The sequence below is a fragment of the Nelusetta ayraudi genome, unplaced genomic scaffold (genome assembly GCF_046127955.1).
Source record: "Nelusetta ayraudi isolate G7.1 ecotype Tasmania unplaced genomic scaffold, CSIRO-AGI_Nayr_v1 ptg000079l, whole genome shotgun sequence".
Classification (NCBI taxonomy): domain Eukaryota; kingdom Metazoa; phylum Chordata; class Actinopteri; order Tetraodontiformes; family Monacanthidae; genus Nelusetta; species Nelusetta ayraudi.
In genome coordinates this window covers 205,001-222,596 of record NW_027466129.1, presented here as the reverse complement: position 1 = coordinate 222,596, position 17,596 = coordinate 205,001, and the positions used below count along the sequence as shown (strand labels likewise).

Sequence of the window (17,596 nt, the reverse complement as noted above, 5' to 3'; positions counted from 1 at the left end):
AATGCCAAGCAATCAATTTTTCCCTCAGTCAAAAAACAACGAAAGAGCTGCAACATTAGAACATTTTTTAAATGAATATATATACATGTGAATATGACTGCTGATGTGAGTGTGTTTGTGTGGGGGTGGGGGTGGAGGGTTGTCGGCGGAAGCAATTTTGTTCTGCTCTGTTTGGCAGTGCATCAGTGCAACATTTTTTTTTTTAAAATTCTCCCATCTCCACCATCCTCTGCTGTCTGCTGTCTTTGCTCGTCGCCCGTGTCTGTCTGTGCATACTTACACTGCACACACACACACACACACACACGCACGATTTCCTTTTTGTAGAGGTGACAAAACAGCTGGAGACTTGCTGCATGCAAAATAGGTTAAATTATGCATTTTGTGGTTTTTATCAAATGGGCACAGAGGATTAGGCACTAATTGTTGTGACTTGAGCGGGGAGGCGCTTTGCGAATGGAGCACAGAGAGACTGGAAGAGTGATAAAAGAGCGGCAACGCAATAAATACACATTAGGGTGGTGGTGACAGCAATGTGTGTGTGTGTGTGTGTGTGTGTGTGTGTGTGTGTGTGTGTGTGAGAGAGAGAGAGAGAGAGAGAGAGAGTGCGACAAAAGCAGCAGAATGCTATTGTCTGAAGCCTATCAGACTCCAGCATCACATTAAGAGGATTATACACACAGACACACACCACCCAGAGTGAGAGAGAGAGAGAGACATGGAGGGGTGAGAGACTATTGGACATCATGTTGACACACACTGACTGTGCTGTAAAATGGAGCATATTGACTTCCAGTGGCAGACGCCTGATGCCTAATTCCCATTCCGCAGGCTGGACACTTACACTATAACCCGTGTGTCAATGTGTGTGTGTGTGTGTGTGTGTGTGTGTGTGCGGGCGTGTGTGTTGGCTGTGAACTCGACCGCGTCGGCGCGCGCGCTGTGCCGTCCCAATCCTTGCGCATGTGAGCGAGCGAGCGCGCGAGGCAGCCGGCTCATTAGGACGCTCGTCAGCAGAGCCACCGCCACCGCCACGGCCGCGCGCACTACTACGAGGAGGCACCGCCGCCAGCACTTTTTTTTTTTTTTTTTTTAACAGACGGACCCCGAGGCGCACGGTGACACGCGCGCGCCAAAGGTGTGCGTGAAAGAGAGATAGAGAGATAGAGATAGAGAGAGCGCGCGGGAGGGAGAGAGACAGAGGGAGGGGGAGAGAGAAAGAGAGAGAGAGAGAGCAGGGGAAGGCACTCGGTCGGTGTGCTGGGAGCGAAGCCGCCGAGCCGCTGAAGCCGGTTACTGTCGCCCAGCAGAGTGTCAGGAAAGGCGGACACATGGAGAGCGACGAGCAGCCCTGAGCACCGGAGGAGTGCAAAAGAAGAAGGTGTCGGCTCGGCTGCCTGTCTAACCCGGACCGGGATCACTGCTTCTTCTCCCCCCCCCCCCCCTTTTTTTTTTGCATCCCTGCGTGTGCGTGTGTCCGTTCGTCCGTGCGTCCGTGCGAGGAGCAGGAGGTAGTAGTAGGAGGAGTAGTAGGAGGAGGACCATCAGCATGGCGCACGGTGACAGTCGTCTGGGGACCTGGCAGGTGCTGCTGACCATCTCCATGGTCATCACGCCCCTGTCCGCGCACGGTGAGTCAGTCCCACCCTGGCGTTCCAGTGCGTGTGTTTGCGCGTGCGTGCGTGCGTGTGTGTGTGTGTGTGTGTGTTGGTTGCACCCCCACCCCCTTCCCCCCACGCGTGAATGTTACCACACCTGCGTGGAAATTGCGAGACGCGTCGCTGTTGATGTAGCAGCGGCGGCGGCAGCAGCGCGAGGATGCTGTCATATGTAATGTGGCCTGTCATGGTTGCTTTTCTGTTTTATCACCGCCCGAGCCCGTTGATAGTAACCTGCTCGACACCGATTGGCTGCTGTTATTTATTTATTTATTTATTTTTTTATTGCACGGGCTCGTGTGGAATTGCACGCACGCCCCCGATTGTGTTGCCGCTTTTTTCTTTTTCTTTTTCTTTTTTTTTATGATGCCGCGGAGCTTCTAAATCAGTTTTATTTCAAACGGCCAATCCAGTGAGGTTCCCCCATCTGTCGCGCCGTCGCGCTCCTTAATGACACTTTGGCCCTTTGTAAAGCCAATGGTTCGCTCGTTCACAGTGCGTCAGGAGGGCCCCTCCCCGCTGGAACTGTACTTAACACTCAGGAAATTGGTTTTGGAGGGGCTGTAAACGTTGGTAGGTTTTATGGCCACGGACGATTAAAAAAAAAAAAAGGGGGGGGGGGGGGGCGGGGGATGCTGTACTTCTGCGCGGCCCAGACAAAGGCGCGATGATGTGCACCGACCGCTGTCGGATTCCTGCAGGCATCCGCGGGTCAGAAGCCGCCCTGACAACCGGAACACGCGGGGATCTGGAAGATGTAGGAAAGGCGCGCTCACAACACAGCGCACAGGGACAGTGGCGCAAATGTGAAAGGTGCGGTGGGGGGGTGGGGGGTTGTGGAGCGAGGGGTGGTGAGGGGAGGAAAAAAATTGTGAAAATGAGCGCTGCATCCGCTGCCCAGCAACAGGGTGGCTCGTGCACGCCCAAGGGTCGCCGGGGTTCAGGCGGGAGCGCGCGCCGCCGCGACTGTGGGCAGCAAACCCGCCCCGCCCCTCCCCTCTCCTCCTCGTCCCCATTTTTTTTTTAATATATATATATATATATTTTTTGTGGCGTATCTCGCGGCCTCGATGTGTAATCGGGCATTAACACGGTGACATATTGACCGGCAAACAGGAGACACGAGCGCGTCTCACACTTTAAGCCCTCTGGGAGCGCGTGTCTGTTGTGCATGCGCGCGCAGCCTTTGCTGATTTTCTGTTTTTTAAAAAAAAAACATATTATAGTAAGTAAAAAAAAAAAAAATCTCACTGCTACAAAACTGGCCTGAGTCGCCACAAAAGAAGGTTTAAAAAAAAAAAAAAATCCACATCCGGTGCCGCCCCGGTCACCAACGCAACCTGTTGCGGCAGAGGAACCTCAACAAGCTGCGGTGTGGTGCATTGCATCGTCCATCAGGGGTTCCGTCCGTTTGTCGACTCATCAAAAAGTCCGACTGACCGGCACAAAAGTTGCCGATGCATGCGGCCATTCAGGCTTCCAAACGGAATGCCGTTGGTTTGAGTGCCAATACTAATAATAAATGATATCTGAGCTAAATGGAACGCGGCCTTGGTTCTTGACCAGACAAGTCGCAGGATTTTCTAAAGAGAGGTTTTCTGCCTGTTGCTCCTGGATCTACTGATCCATCTACCGTCAGATTAACAGGTGGGAAAATATGTCCCCAACAGTTCTCCTCCACCAAAGATTCACAGCCAATATTTACTGAAGGGGCTCCGCTGCCCGGTCAATTCACATTTATATATATATGAAAAAAAGGCCCCAAGTGCCACAACACACAGCTGATTTACAAGTGACTCTCTGCAGCAGCAGCAGCAGCAGCAGCAGAGTATTGAAGCAATAAATCCAGACACATATAGACTGATACTGAGCCGCAGCGCAAAGCAATTTTATGGAAGCGCAGCACTTGCATGTTTGTGTGTGTGTGTGTGTGTGTGTGTGTGTGTGTGTGTGTGTGTGCCTGCCTGCATGCTGTGTGGTCCATCTGCCCTGTAGCCCTGCACAGCCCATGATATGTCACCAGGGATCAGATCATCAGCAAATCTCGCATGGAAGAAAGGAGCTATTTATAGGGTTTTTTTTGGGGGAGGGGGGGGTTGGGGTTGGGGTGGGGGGTGGGAGGGTCTTTGCAGGGGCCGAGCACACACTGGTTGAATCCAATCACACGAAGCGCAGGTTGCCCATGCGGTGATGTCAGAGGACTCCTCCGGCCTTCAATCCTTTTCCACCTCCATTGCACGCTGCTAATCTCGTCGTGCAAACCTTTGCAAGGCCTCCGGGATGTCTTGGGTCTCCGGGGGGGGGGGGGGGAGGAGGGGAGAGGGAGAGGACAACAAATTGGCAGATTCACCCTCTTTTTCTCTCTTTTAAATCAAATCTGATTAGGCCGCAAATCGCTCGGCTCTGCTTGGAAGCATGTCGGCTCCCTTTCACAGACTGTGAAGAAGCGGTTAAAAAGTGTCAGCGCCACCACCACCACCCCAACCTCCTTTTCCCAGAGATGAAGTTGGCATATCCTGGCTCACTGAGCGGCCAGCTGATTGAATGAGAAGCAGGAGACGGAGCCAGAGCAAACACTGGATTCTCTGTTTGCGCCGCGGCTCCCTCACTGCTTCTCCTCCTTTCAACATGGCACCTCTTTACATCTCACCATGGCAACTGCAGCGTGTCTCTGTGTGTGCGTGTGCGTGTGTGTGCGTGTATATGTGTGTGTGCGTGGTGAATCTCATGCTTTCCCAGCCACAAGTCTTCGTGACTCGAGGCACGTCCAGATGGTTTTAGCATTAACTCTGAATGAAATCCCAGACAACCGAGAGAGGCAGATTTTTTTTTTTTTTTTTAGGATGGCAGTGGGAGTGGAACCATGAGGACAAGCACTTTAGTAGAGTTTAGCAGTCCATGCAAGCCAAAGCGATTCAGCTGAAGCGAAACAAGTCGCTGGAAGCTGGCGAGTGCACACGGCTGTTTTTTTTTTTTTTTGTTTGTTTTTGGTCTCCTGGACGTGTCGGCTGAGTTAGACTGGCAGAAGTGTCCTCAGGAGGCTGGAAATTAAACCGGGAGTCTGTGGGAAATAATTCATGCATTCCACCTGTTAAAGAGGCCCAGAGAAAACGTCCGTGGACAGAATCAGAATCAGATTTCTTCGCTTCCAGTTGGTACAAAAAAATGACATGCAGTGAAGCAGAAACGTGTTTCCCACCATGAAAAAAAACCCAGCAGCGATCTGAATTTTCTGCCCAGTTTGGATGAAACAGCGGCCACTGCAGCAATGCAGGCTAATCGCTAGCAGCAGCAATGTCATGAAGTGCTTCCTATTTTCCCACTTCCTGTCTTCCTGTCTGGCCTTTGGAAAGCAGCTCTTCCTGCTTTCATCACAGCTTTAAAACGGAATCCGATTGGTTTTGGCAACACCGAAGACTGGGACCAGACCAGAGTTCTGCAGGGTGGAAGTGCAAGACGTCTCATCCGGCTGCTGTGCATGCGAGACAGTCAGTGCATGAATTAGCCGCGACTAAGCTAACACAACGTATTGGTAAAGGTAACGTGACTGGATGCAGCCAAGTCATTCAATAGAAAGCTCTCTCCAAACTTATGACTAACCAGAAGTGTCCTTCTTGTCTGTGTGTGTGTGTGTGTGTGTGTGTGTGTGTGCGTGTGTGTGTGTGTGTGTGTGTGTCTGCAGATGGCCAAGTAGAGAAGTGGAAGTGGCCTCTACCTTGTCGCTCTAAATCCTCATCTAATCCTCAGCCATTCCCAGTCCTGGGCCAACAGAGCACATTAGTCACTCACTCCCTCGACGTTCCTAATCCCACGTACAGCACGGCGTCACGGTTCGGATCGCACGTCGGCGTTCCCTCTGATTTCTCCGACAACGAATTAATCACTCAGCTGTTTGCCGCCTCGTGCAGTTTGCTCCAAACCCCCTTTTTCTCCGGGGAAATTAGCCTGGAACAGCAAAGAGTATTTTGAAATATTCATGTCCCGGATGATCTACGGATGTTATCAAACAAAACAGTGGGAGCGGTTTGGGATTCGCGCCGCCGTGGTTTTTAAACATCCTATGCATCATCATCGCCGTTTACTGTCACCGTTTCATCCTCGGCCAACGTCAAGTCATATTGACAGATCCTATCCAATCAGATCGTTTCACTTGACTCGACTTGCATGACATGTTCAGTAGTTTCGGGTGAACTTTACCAACCTCGCCGGCTATAAAACCCTTGAAACATTGATTATCTTCCACCAAGAGGCATGACGTGACAGACACTTTCACAACAAGTCGTCGAAAGGTTTTTGTTGAGACCGCCCTCCGTCTCCTCCCCCTCCTCCTCCTCCTCCTCCTCCACCCTCTCCTCCTCCCCGCCGCCTTCGCCGACACAAAAAACAAACCTTCTTGTCTCCAGTTAGAAAGGTCACTAATTGGACATCCTGTCACACTCCAGGACCATTTGTGCAGGTGCACTTATGTCCCCCGTGTCTCTTCCTGTTGCCTGGCAACCTCACAGTCATTTCAGGGACTTGCAGGGTTTCAGTTTCCTGCTATTTGGAAAAAGAAACTGCAAAAAAAACAAAAAAATAAGTGATGATTTATTGGACCTTCTGCATGTTTTTGAAGGTGGATGGGCTTAGAGGGTGGAGCCAGCACTTGGCTGGTGGTGTGGCCAAGAAATAGTAGAGGTATCGATGCCCTCTGAGACATCACAAAGGGCTGGTTTGCACAAATGTTAGTCCCAACTTCCACCTGGACAGAACCATTAAAGAGTGGTTGAGAGTGGTCTAGTAGTAGAGTGTCCGTCCTGAGGCTGGTAGGTTGTGGGTTCCATTCCTGGTCATATCAAAGGCTGTAAAAATGGGGGGGGGGGTTAGATCAGCCGATGATTCCCGGGCACGGCACCGCTGCTGCTCACCGTCCTCCCTGATCGGTCGATTGATTCGTTATGCCTGTGAGTTCTCAGGTGAAACCACCTGAACAAACAATCGTCTCTGTCCACCCAACAGGGAGACATTCCCTCACCCGGCGCCACCACCACCACCACAACCAATCGTCCGTCACGAAGGAGGCCTTGAACGCCAGGATGGTGCTCAGCGACGACTCGGCCGAGCGCGAGCACCTGATTGGTGCAGGGCCGGGCTTCGGCGCCCGCCGCCAACACCACAAGCGCGTCCACATGGACCTGGCCGAGGACGAGGTCCCGGCGGGGGCCGAGGAGCTGACTGCCGGGGGTGCGGGGCCCGATCAGCCCGGGAACCCCATGTCCGACGACGTCATCACGGTGGAGTTCCACAGCCCCGCCCCCGACACCGACCCGACCCTGGACGGGGCCCCCAAAGCCCCCCAGCCGCAGAGGCAGAAAGCTGGAGGCCCCACCGCCTGGACGCTGTCCGACTTCTACGACTACCTGTCGCCCGACGACGACCTGTCCGCCGTGGGCGCCACCCCCGAGCCCGAGCCCAGCCCCTCCCCGCCGGCCGACATGGAGGACGAGAACCCCCTGCTGGCCGGTTCCCCCGCACCCCCCGCCGCCCCCGAGGCCCCCGGGCCCGACCGGGCGCCGGGCGTCCGGCCCCCCCTGACCGCACCCTCCATGCCGGGGCTGGAGCAGGGGGAGGGGCTGGGCGGAGCCATGGGGGCCGATGGCTGCCGGCTGGGCTTCGTGCGCTCCGGTCCCGGAGTCTGCGTGTCCCAGTGCGAGACTGAGCCCAACTTCTGCTTCAACGGGGGAGTGTGCACCGTGGTGGCAGGGATGGGCGCCTTCTGCAGGTAAGAGGTGGGGGGGGGGGGTTCATTTGATGTGGGTGAAAAGCATTTTTTACATTGAAAAAAATCCCATAGCACACCACCGACTAAAAATATTATAAAAAAGCGTATATAAATTTGTAACAACATAATATAATGATAAAATGATTTTAGCCTAATAATGACAATATAGTCCCTTCACTGATTTACACTCACTCAGTGTGAAACCTGGGCCTGTTCACAAACCAGTGAAGTGAAATTGGATACTTTTTCCACGGCACACCTGACATTATTTCACAGCACAACAGTGTGGTTGGAAAACACTGGACTTGGCTAAACTAGTCTGGTTTAAACAGTCCATGACCAATGGATGACCTGCTGTGGTTATGTGGTATTAAGGCTGTCTGGGATGGGATAGGGAGGGCTAATGGGGCTAAACCACTTTGTGCTTTCATTTGTTCCGTCGGAATAAAAGCCAAAATCTCAAACTAACACAAAGAAAAGGAGGAAGAGATAAAAAAAAAAAAAGAAGAAGAAGAGGAAGCAGATTTAGGACACTTGGGACGCTGCAGAGATAGAAGGTCGGATTAACAGAGCGCCGGCGTCCGTCAAGATCACAGCGGGGTCGCTAACGGATTAGCTCAGTTTGGGGGGTAGGGGCACTGTGTTCTGTGTGTGTGTGTGTGTGTGTGTGTGTGTGTGTGTGGCTGTGTGTTTGAGCTGAAGATGACACACACTCACACACATTAGAAGCAAGAGAAAGACGGTGGAAAAACAGCAGAGTTACTTCGGGACACGCATGTAAATAAACACACTTTTGTTGGTGCACACACACACACACACACACACACACACACACACACACACACACACACACACACACACACACACAAGATTGTGCATGCCACACCTCGGTGGCGCCATCTGTCCCCCCCTGCAGCCTCAGTGTAAACCTGGCGGCGAAAACTGTTGCTCATCTCGCCAAAGCCGCTGAGTAACGGCAAACAAACACCATCTCACACACACACACACACACACACACACACACACACACACACACACACACACACACACAACCCTGGCAAATGTCCCTCTGCATCAACGCACAACAGATCATATGGGGAAACGCGTACACACACACGCACGCACACACACACACACACACACACACACACACACACACACACACACACACACACACACACACACACACACACACACATGCGTGCTTTATGTGTCCTGATCCTTTCATCTCATTAGAGGCTTCAGGTCGCAGGATGCTTGCTGCACGCTCTGCTTTTTCTGCTCTAAAAGTGCGACTAACAACAACGTAAAGAGTTTTCTCCCCCGTGCGGACGACGAACCCCGAAATCTAATACACCCCCCCCCCCCCCGCCCTAATCTCCACCTCCACCCCCCCGCCCCAAATCTCCCGTGTGCAGGTGCAACGTGCAGGACTACATCTGGAACAAGGGCACGCGCTGCGACTGGGCCGTCACCGAGTTCCAGGTGCTGTGCGTGGTGGTGGGCGTGGCCTCGCTGGTGCTCCTCCTCCTCTTCATGATCGTGGTGTTCTTCGCCAAGCGGCTGCACCACCTCAAGAACGAGAACAAGCGCCTCCGCAGACGCAGGTGAGCCGTGGTCTTGAGGAGCGGGCCCTGGCGCTCGGCCGGCAGATGGGGACGCTTCCCCCTAAATCTGGTCAGCCTTATCTGGAGCATCCATCTGGCCGAGAGCACGTGGAAAGCGTTTAGAAGGAAGGGGGGGGGGCCTCTGGCGGGAATTTTTGGGTGATCCGTTTGATTTAATTCAAAAGCAGGAAAACTAGCGGCTGTAGGGTGCAGCATCATCCAAATTTGGGGTGAAAAATGACCATCATCCTCCAGGTCTGCTCCTCCAATCACAAATTAAAGCCCCGCCTACTCTCCGCCTGATTGGCTAGGCCCTTTGAAATATTAAACGCCCCCATGGGAGCTTGTCAGGATGGATGGGTGAGATTCCAGAAGGTTGCTGCCTACACAGGAGTTCTATACACACACACACACACACACACACACACACACACACACACACACACACACACACACACACACCTGCTGACCTTTGACCTCCTCTCTGTCCCGCCCACCCACAGTAAGTACCGCCCCCAGAGCAGCGAGCCGCAGACGGACGGCCTCTCCCTGTCCACCACGGCCGACGGCTCGCAGCCAAACGTAAGGAAACTGTGCGACACGCCGCCGCCCGCCCCACAAGCTCACACTCAAAACCTGGCGTACTATGACAACATTATCTGTCAGGTACGCCCCCGGCTCCGCCCCCTCTTCCCCCTCCTCTTCCTGCTCTGTTTGTCTTGCTCTCTTCTCCCCGTTCTCTCCTCCTGTTTTCATCACAATGTCTTTACCTCTGTCCTGCAACTTTATATTTATTTTTCTTTGCATTTTCAACATTTTTGTGCGTTTGTCGCCGCCGTCACCATCGCTGCCGTCTGTCCGCTCTGTCTCACCGCGCGCGTGCCACAAAAAAAACAAACAAACAAACCCCGGGGCGCCAAAACCTGCTCGTAACAATTATCTGATGGTTTTCCGCAACGCCCCCCGCTCTCCTCCAGAGGGCCACGTCGGCCAGCTACACCTGGGAGTACAAACCCAGGAACCCTTACAACCACTTCCAGGTAAGAGGAGCGTGGAAACCCCTCCCACTTCCTGCCGCAGCTGCTTCCTGCCTCCTTTTGCTTTGCAACCGGCCGCACCCGCTTCCACGAGGCCCGCCACCCTAACCCCCTCCGCCACCCCCACCTGCAGGTGCAGTGATGAATTGCTTCCCTGGGAGCCTGTTCGCTGGGAAACTCCCGCCCTCCTTTCTCTTGCGTCTGCTGCCTCTGCAGCCTCCCCACCAGGAAACCCGCGCCTCCATTTTGTCACTGCTCCTCCTCCTCCTCCTCTTACCATATGATTGCGGCCGCCATTTCAGGGGCCCGCCCCCTCCCCCTTACTATCCGCCACCACCACCATCACCACCATCACCACCACCCCTTGCTGCAGGTTTTCCCGCTGCCTCCCTGATCCGATCCGATCCCAAAGAGGCCTGTTGTTGTTGTTGCCTTTACAAAAGTGAGCTCTCATGCTGCTCTAGGAGCGTGTGTGTGTGTGTGTGTGTGTGTGTGTGTGTGTGTGTGCGAGTGTCCCTGAATATCAATGTGCATGCACTGATGGAGTAGTGTCTGTGCGTGCAGGATTTTTTTTTTTCTATTCCTTTTTTCTTTTCTTTGTGTTTGCAGGCAGATTAGCTCCGCCTCTGTTTGGTTGCTCGTTAATGAGACAGGCCCGCCAAGTTAATTAAAGCCAGCGGAATTAAAAGCCACTGATGCTTCAAATGCAGCTCTCAATTTTTAGTAATCTTTTTAACCCCCTGTTGTTGCAGCAGAAGGTGTGAATCACGGGCCGACCGTCTGTCTGTCTGTCTGTCTGTCTGTCTGCCTGCCTGCCTGCCTGTCTGTCTGTCTGCAGAAGAGCGGCAGAAGTTGATTTTTTTTTTTTTTTAGACTTTTTCAAGCCGCTTTTTCTGGCGTCAATGAAAAGTTGTGTGTGAGAGTTTCAGTGCAGCAGCAGCATTAGCAGCAGCAGCAGCAGATCGATGCTGCCCTACTTTTCTGTCCAGCTGTGCCCCTGACCTTGATTTGCCTGTGACTGTGACGAGCTGATCAATCGATTGGCCTGATCATTCACAAACTGGCACGTGCACGGCAGCAGCCGGTCTGCACGCAGTTGAACTGTTTCGCTCTGCAAACCTGCTGCTGTCAAATTATTAACCAAACATAAAAAGAAATCAAAGAGAAAAGCCGCCCCGCTCCTCCTCCGGGGCTCCGCGGCCGGATCAGAGGTCTGGGACGGTCAGAGATTAGCGCCCACGACTTCCACAGCGCTCTAAATGTCACGTCTGGACGCTGAAGCTCCCCCTACAGACACGTGGCCCTCGGTGCAGCTTTTTTAAATGTCAGAGGACCCCAGCTGGTATTTCGCAGCTGGCGCATCAGTGCACTGCTTCGACCCGCAGAGTAAAAAAAAAAAAAAAAAAAACACCACCTGGGGTCCGTCAGCCGTCGTGAGGGTTTGTCTTCTGGCAGAGACGCATGTTTTTAATGTTTCATCTAAATGTTTCATTCTGCTTTTACAGCGAATTCCAAAGGTGATGAAAGATTGATGTGAACAGCTCGTCTGCGTTTTCCAACAATAACTCCGGCCTCCTTCCTGTCAGTGAACGAGTGGGTGAGAACCGACCCGCCTCGGCTCACTCCGCCTGCCCCACTTTGTGGTGGGCAAGGCCAGAGCTGGAAATGGCCCTTTGTGATGTCACAGAGGGTGGTGGCGGTGGCGGTGACACCACTCTTTGGTTGCTCACATCACCGCCCGGGCCAGGTGTTGGCTCCACCCTCTCTGACCAACTTGTTTTTCATGTTGGAGGTCTAACGAGGCATCAGTTTCAGCAGGAGGCTGTAAACACAGGGCTAAAAAAAAATATCTGTGTGGAGTTTCCCCCCCCCAAGATAAAATTGATAAAAACAGAAGCTTTCATTTGAGCGCTCAGCCCTCCCAGTGCTGCTCTCTGTGTTTTTCTGGCCATGTATAATTAAAGCTGGAGGTGGCAGACCTACGCACGGCGCAGCTGCTCTTATTATTATATTTTTTAATGGTTTTTTGTTTTACTGATTTCCTTGGCCAGAAATAACCTCAGGGTGTGTGATGCGTCACAGGGATTCATGCAGCGTTCTGTTCTGCAGCGTATGCTGCTGCTGCTGCTGCTGCTGCTGCAGCATCACTGACAGGTTGCTTCTTGTCAGAAGCAAATTTTACACACTGGAGCTTTAAGCGCAAATAAATATGTCTAGTGATGTGAAACCTGGGCAAGAAATGGATCCTCACACATCAAGAACACACATTTCAAAAGGAAATTAGATAGTTATTTTTTTAAAGGCTTTAAAAGTTCGTCCCAGACAACAGAAAAGCAGCTTTGCATCATTAATTATCGCAAAAAAACTCCCAGATTTCCAAAAAAAAAATAGCATATTTAGCCCTCTGTTTAAAGCCTCCTGCTGAAACTGATTTAATCGGGCTCTAAGAGTGTGGAGCCAACACCTGGCTGGGGAATAATGTCCTTTGTGACATCACTAAGGGCCGACTGTTCTGACCAGCGGCAGGTTCACCGACAGCAAAGACACAGATTATTTCAGCGCTCGTTTCTCCGTGCGTGTGACCGCCGTGATTGAAAGGAGGAAAAAAAACCCAAACAAACCAGCCAGCAGGTCACATGACTCTCTTCTCCGCAGGACGAGCCCCACAAGCAGGACGACAGCGCCAAGTCGGCGCTGGCCAAGGAGGACGGCTCCATGAACATCCTCAACTCGCACTCGCCCAAGCACGACAACACCCGGCCCGCCTCGCTGGCCCACGACCACGGCCGCACCCCCAACAACACGGAGGAGGGCGCCGAGGTAAACACGCAGCAGAACAACCTGGTATAATAGCGGCCGACCGCCCGCCTGGCCGCCCGACCAGCCGATCTGGAGAGTCGTAGCAGACGGCAGCATGACAACAGAGAAAACAAATACGATTTGATAAAATAAAATAACCACAAAGCTACAACATTGTTTACTGCTCGCAAAGGTCTTTTAACAAACTAGTCCAATCTGGCCTATATATATATATATATATATATATTTAAAGAATATGAATATACATATACAAATATATATAAATATACAAACATATATGAGCACAAAGTGAGTTTTAGGATACAAGAAGCACAACAGTCTTGTTTACAAGGGTGCGGTGACCATGCTGACCACATGGTGGCGCCACGGCCTCCTTTCTCTCCTTGACCTGCACCTGGCTGGACTAAAAAAAAAACAAAAAAAAAAAACAACCTCTGGCTTGGAGCGACTCACCACTGACTTTCCTCTCTGCTGATGCCCTGCCTTGGTCTCTGGACCAATGAACTGTCGCCTTTGTCATTGTGTGCCCCGCCCCCTTGACCTCCTTGACCCCGCCCCAAACCCCCTGCCTCACCCACTAGCCTGCCCCGCCTTACTGTCTCTCTCCCTCGCTCGCTCGCTCGCTCTCTCTCTTTCTCTTTCTGCTCGCATGCATTGGTGTTTTATTCTTGAAGAATTTAAAAAGTGAAAAAAGAAAATTTTAAAAAAGTGTCTGAAAAGTTAGTATTTGCGAAAAGACGTATGTGGAAAGAAAATATGAAGAAGAAGAAGAAGAAAAAAAAAACCTGAAGTCCAGTGAATCTGTATATTGCGAGTTATTCATGTTGCTACTAAGTGAATGGGTGTCTAGGTCACATGAGGTCAGAGTTAACCAACTAGCACACACACACACGCGCACACACACACGCACACACACACACACACACACACACGCACACACACACACACACACACACGCACATGCGCACGCACGCACACACAGGCACGCACACACACTGTGTCTTGGTTTTCAATGTGATTTCTAATACTTTAATGTACTTGAGGTTCTTTTGTACTTTTTTGGTCTACATTGACGATTATAGTTGACGGTTGTTGGAATAAATCTTTTTCATTTTACCCAGCGTGTCCCCTCGTGTGTGTCTGTGTGTTGCTTCCTTCCAGCTTGCCTCTCTCTCTCTCTCTCTCTCTCTCTCTCTCTCTCTCTCTCTCTCTCTCTCTCTCTCTCTCTCTCTCTCTCTCTCTCTCTCTCTCTCTCTCTCTCTCTCTCTCTCTCTCTCTCTCTCTCTCTCTCTCTCTCATAAAACTCTTTACGCTGCGCTTCTTCTTCTCCTCTTCTCCGCATGTTGCTAACCGCTGCTGCTAACCGCTAACACCCGCCTGCGTGCTAGTAGCTAAGAGCCGCTGCGCTGACCCCGCTCTGACCCCAGGAAGGGACAGCGTGAGAACGTTCGCCGTGTCGCTGCATCGAGGTGCATTGACAAACTCGAGTCTCGGCGCACCGTCACATCTCACCATCACAACTGTGTTCAACTGTGCTGTTTTTTTGTTTTTCTGTTGTCTTACTCCTGCTCACTCATTTGTCATCATCTCATTTGTCATCATCATGAACTGTGGATCTTTTACACTTTGCTGCTGCTGCTCTCGCCAAAACAAACGATTAGAAATCCTCAGAGGTTCCGTGTTTCATGTTTCATGTTCAGTAGCTTAGCCCCGTGTTTGCAGCCTCCAGTGAAACACACAATTCTCCAATACAAATCTGGGGCCAGGGTACAAAGATTCCAAGAGGGACAGAGCACACAACACTTGTTGTTGTTCCTGGCAATGGTATCAGTGCCCTTTGTGACATCACAGAGGGCTACATTTCCAGGGCTGGTTTTGCTGGGGTTTTCTTTTTAATAAAACACTTTGTGAAAAGTGGAGCCAAACAGGGTAGTGAAGGATGAGCTTTTCGTATTTCGGTGGGGGGATTCGACAGACAGGACGGAGACATCGATTACAGTGAAACTGGAACTGGATCAACTCCAGATCAGAGTTGTTGTGACTTGATGTCTTCTTTGCCGAATGAAAGTGAAGTTAAGCTCCAGCGGCAGCGCCGAGCAAAAACCACTAGCTGGATGTAGCAACAGCAGCAACAGCCGCGGCAGAAACTTTGATCAATAATTCATCTCATCTTTGAGAGAGTTTCATGCCTCTGCGCAGCATCAGTTTGAACAACTTTGCCGTTTCTCACCGAGTGTGCAGCAGCTCCACGTCAGAAACTTCTGGGCCACTTTCCTTTTTTTTTTGTAAGAAATTGATTTAAAATATATAAGTCCATCCTCTCGCTCATGATTTCCTCACTGTCTGTCTTCCACCCTGATGATGGCGATCATCAGGAGGGCGTCACCATCGGCCTGGAGGTGCTCCTCCCTAAGGAGGCCAAGCTGCACGCCTCCGAGGCCGGGCCGCCGCTCCAGTACGACGTCTTCCTCTACAAGGTGGCCAACAACGGAGACTCCGCCTCTCCTGGCAAAGCCCCGCCCCCCCACGGCCACAACTCCTACAACCCGCCGGTGCCCAAGTCGCCCAAGACGCCCAAAACGCCCAAGACGCCCAAACACAGCCAGGAGCACTCGCCCAGGGGTCACGACCCCTGGGCCGTGAGGCACCCGTCGCCGGGCCGCCACCCCTCCCCCGGCCGCCACCCCTCCTCCCACCACTCCCCCTCCCACTACAGGCGAGGCCCCGCCCCCTGCTCCTCCTCCTCCACCCCTCCGCAGCTGCGGCGGCCCAGAGGTCGCTCGCAGGCCTCCGTGTCAGAGTGCTGCCCGGCCGAGTGCCACCGAGGCCACATGCGCCCGTCCCCGTCCTCGCCCCACCTCACCCAGCCGCCCGCCTCGCCCTCCAAAGCCAAGTGCAGCCCGGCCAGCACCCGCTCGCTGCCGCCGCTCTCCTGACCCCGCCCACCTGCCCCGCCCGGCCCCTGGCCCCGCCCACCGTCCGAGGGTCAACACGCACAAAGAATAGAAACTCTCATCGTCTGAATGGGCCGTGGTGGCGTCTGTAGGAGGTGTTTCCATCCATCCGTCTGTCATCCATCCATCCATCCATCCATCCATCCATCAATCCTTCTCTCGTCCATCCAATGCTGTTCCTGGTCCACGGGGGGGACGCGGGGCCGGAAACCCCGCCCCCAACTCCCAGGACTGTGACTGTTAACACACAGTAACACACACCCGGTCTCAGCAGCTCAACTCTGCCCTCTAGTGTTGCAGTAGGATGGTGAAGGCAACTCCCAGAACTCAGGTCACTTCAAGTCTTCAAGTACATGTGAACACGTTCTGCCAGCGTGGTGCCAACGTCAGCGTCTGCTGAGGATGTAGAGTCGTCGTCGTTGTTGCGGTCGTTATCGTTGTTGTTGTTGTTTTTTAATTCTATAAATAGATGTTCACTACATTGGCTTTAGCGGTAGTTTATGAGCATTTTTTTTTATATATATATTCAATGTGTAAAATAATCTTTTCAAACGTGTTTTTCTGAAAAGGGGGAGAGGGTTTGATTTTTGTCATGTGTCTAATCCTTAATAAATTCATTATGTAAAAATAATAATCATTATTATTATAGAACGTTTGGTTTTGTGTTGTGACACCGTAGAAAGACGAAAAGGGATTAGGGCAATAAGAAGTGAAAAGATATTACAGGAAGGGGATTTCAATGAAGTTTTCATTTGGAGTTTTAAGTTGAGATTTCGGGAATAAAGTATAAATTTCATGAATAAAATCGACGTAAATAAAGTGGACTTTGGCGAGGAGACTGGGTGGACGGTGGATTAGCCCAGTTACCCAGAGTTGAAAGTAAACTGGTGCAAAACAGGTGCATCCCACAAGGTTCACCCACAGCAATCAGGAAACTGGCGAAAACGGAAGTTCTCCACTAGACTTGCGAGCATAGTCTTCCAACTTTTTTTCCCCGAAATTTTGACTTACGTCACGGTGACATTAATAGATAAAAAATTCGATTTTATTTAAAAATAAATAAAATAATAAAAAAAAAAAAAAAAAAAAGAGTTTTGTTTTTACGTCAACTTTACTCTCGAAATTTCGTCTTTAGTCTCGAATTTCAACTTTATTCTCCAATTGGAAACTTTGGGGAATCAGTTTCTAACTTAATTTACTTCTCTTCTTCTGGCCCTAATCCGCTTCCGTAGTAGAAAGAGAAACTAGAGGAACTAGAAAAGCGCCATAAAAAGGGTTGCGCCATGTAGAAAAATATGAATTGGATTTTACTGCCCTCTAATGGATATTAGTAGTATAACAACATTAAGGCAGTCATTAAACGGTTTAATACATATTGGCTATAATATATCTTGGTTATAATATTATATATAAATGATATTTTATCTAACCGTAACCCTAAACAAACATTTATTTTGCTGCCAGAGCGTCTCAACCTAAACAGAGTTAAAGCAGCTGCCTGCTTTCAGAAAAATCCATCAGAACTTACAGAATGAGATTTTGTAAACTTCATAAAAAAGATCTGATCGCCGGGTGCTATGGTCTTTTCTTTTGTCAAAAGAAAGAACACAAAGTTGCTTCATATTAGCACTGAAATCCCGACACGGTACCACCTGACAGTCTGGCCGGAGGTGTTGTGGCTAACTTGGTACCTCTGGTTACATTACTGAGGGCTGATTACAAGAGGAAAGTGAATTTCACTTACCATCAGCCCTTGACA

General features: G+C 51.2%; 1 protein-coding gene across 2 annotated transcripts; it reads left to right on the top strand.

Moving 5' to 3' along the window:
- The first annotated feature begins 1,453 nt into the window (after window positions 1-1,453).
- On the top strand, window positions 1,454-16,556 carry cspg5b (chondroitin sulfate proteoglycan 5b). Of its 2 annotated transcripts, none has more exons than XM_076044320.1 (6): window positions 1,454-1,631; window positions 6,657-7,419; window positions 8,838-9,026; window positions 9,530-9,608; window positions 12,719-12,883; window positions 15,259-16,556. In XM_076044320.1, exons 1-6 carry the CDS (start codon window positions 1,550-1,552, stop codon window positions 15,817-15,819), a joined length of 1,839 nt encoding a protein of 612 aa, XP_075900435.1. In that variant the 5' UTR covers window positions 1,454-1,549; the 3' UTR covers window positions 15,820-16,556. The 2 variants fall into 2 exon arrangements, with proteins under 2 accessions (XP_075900435.1, XP_075900434.1); XM_076044319.1 differs by having other exon boundaries at window positions 1,455-1,631; window positions 9,530-9,692; window positions 15,259-16,555.
- The last annotated feature ends 1,040 nt before the right edge of the window (window positions 16,557-17,596 follow it).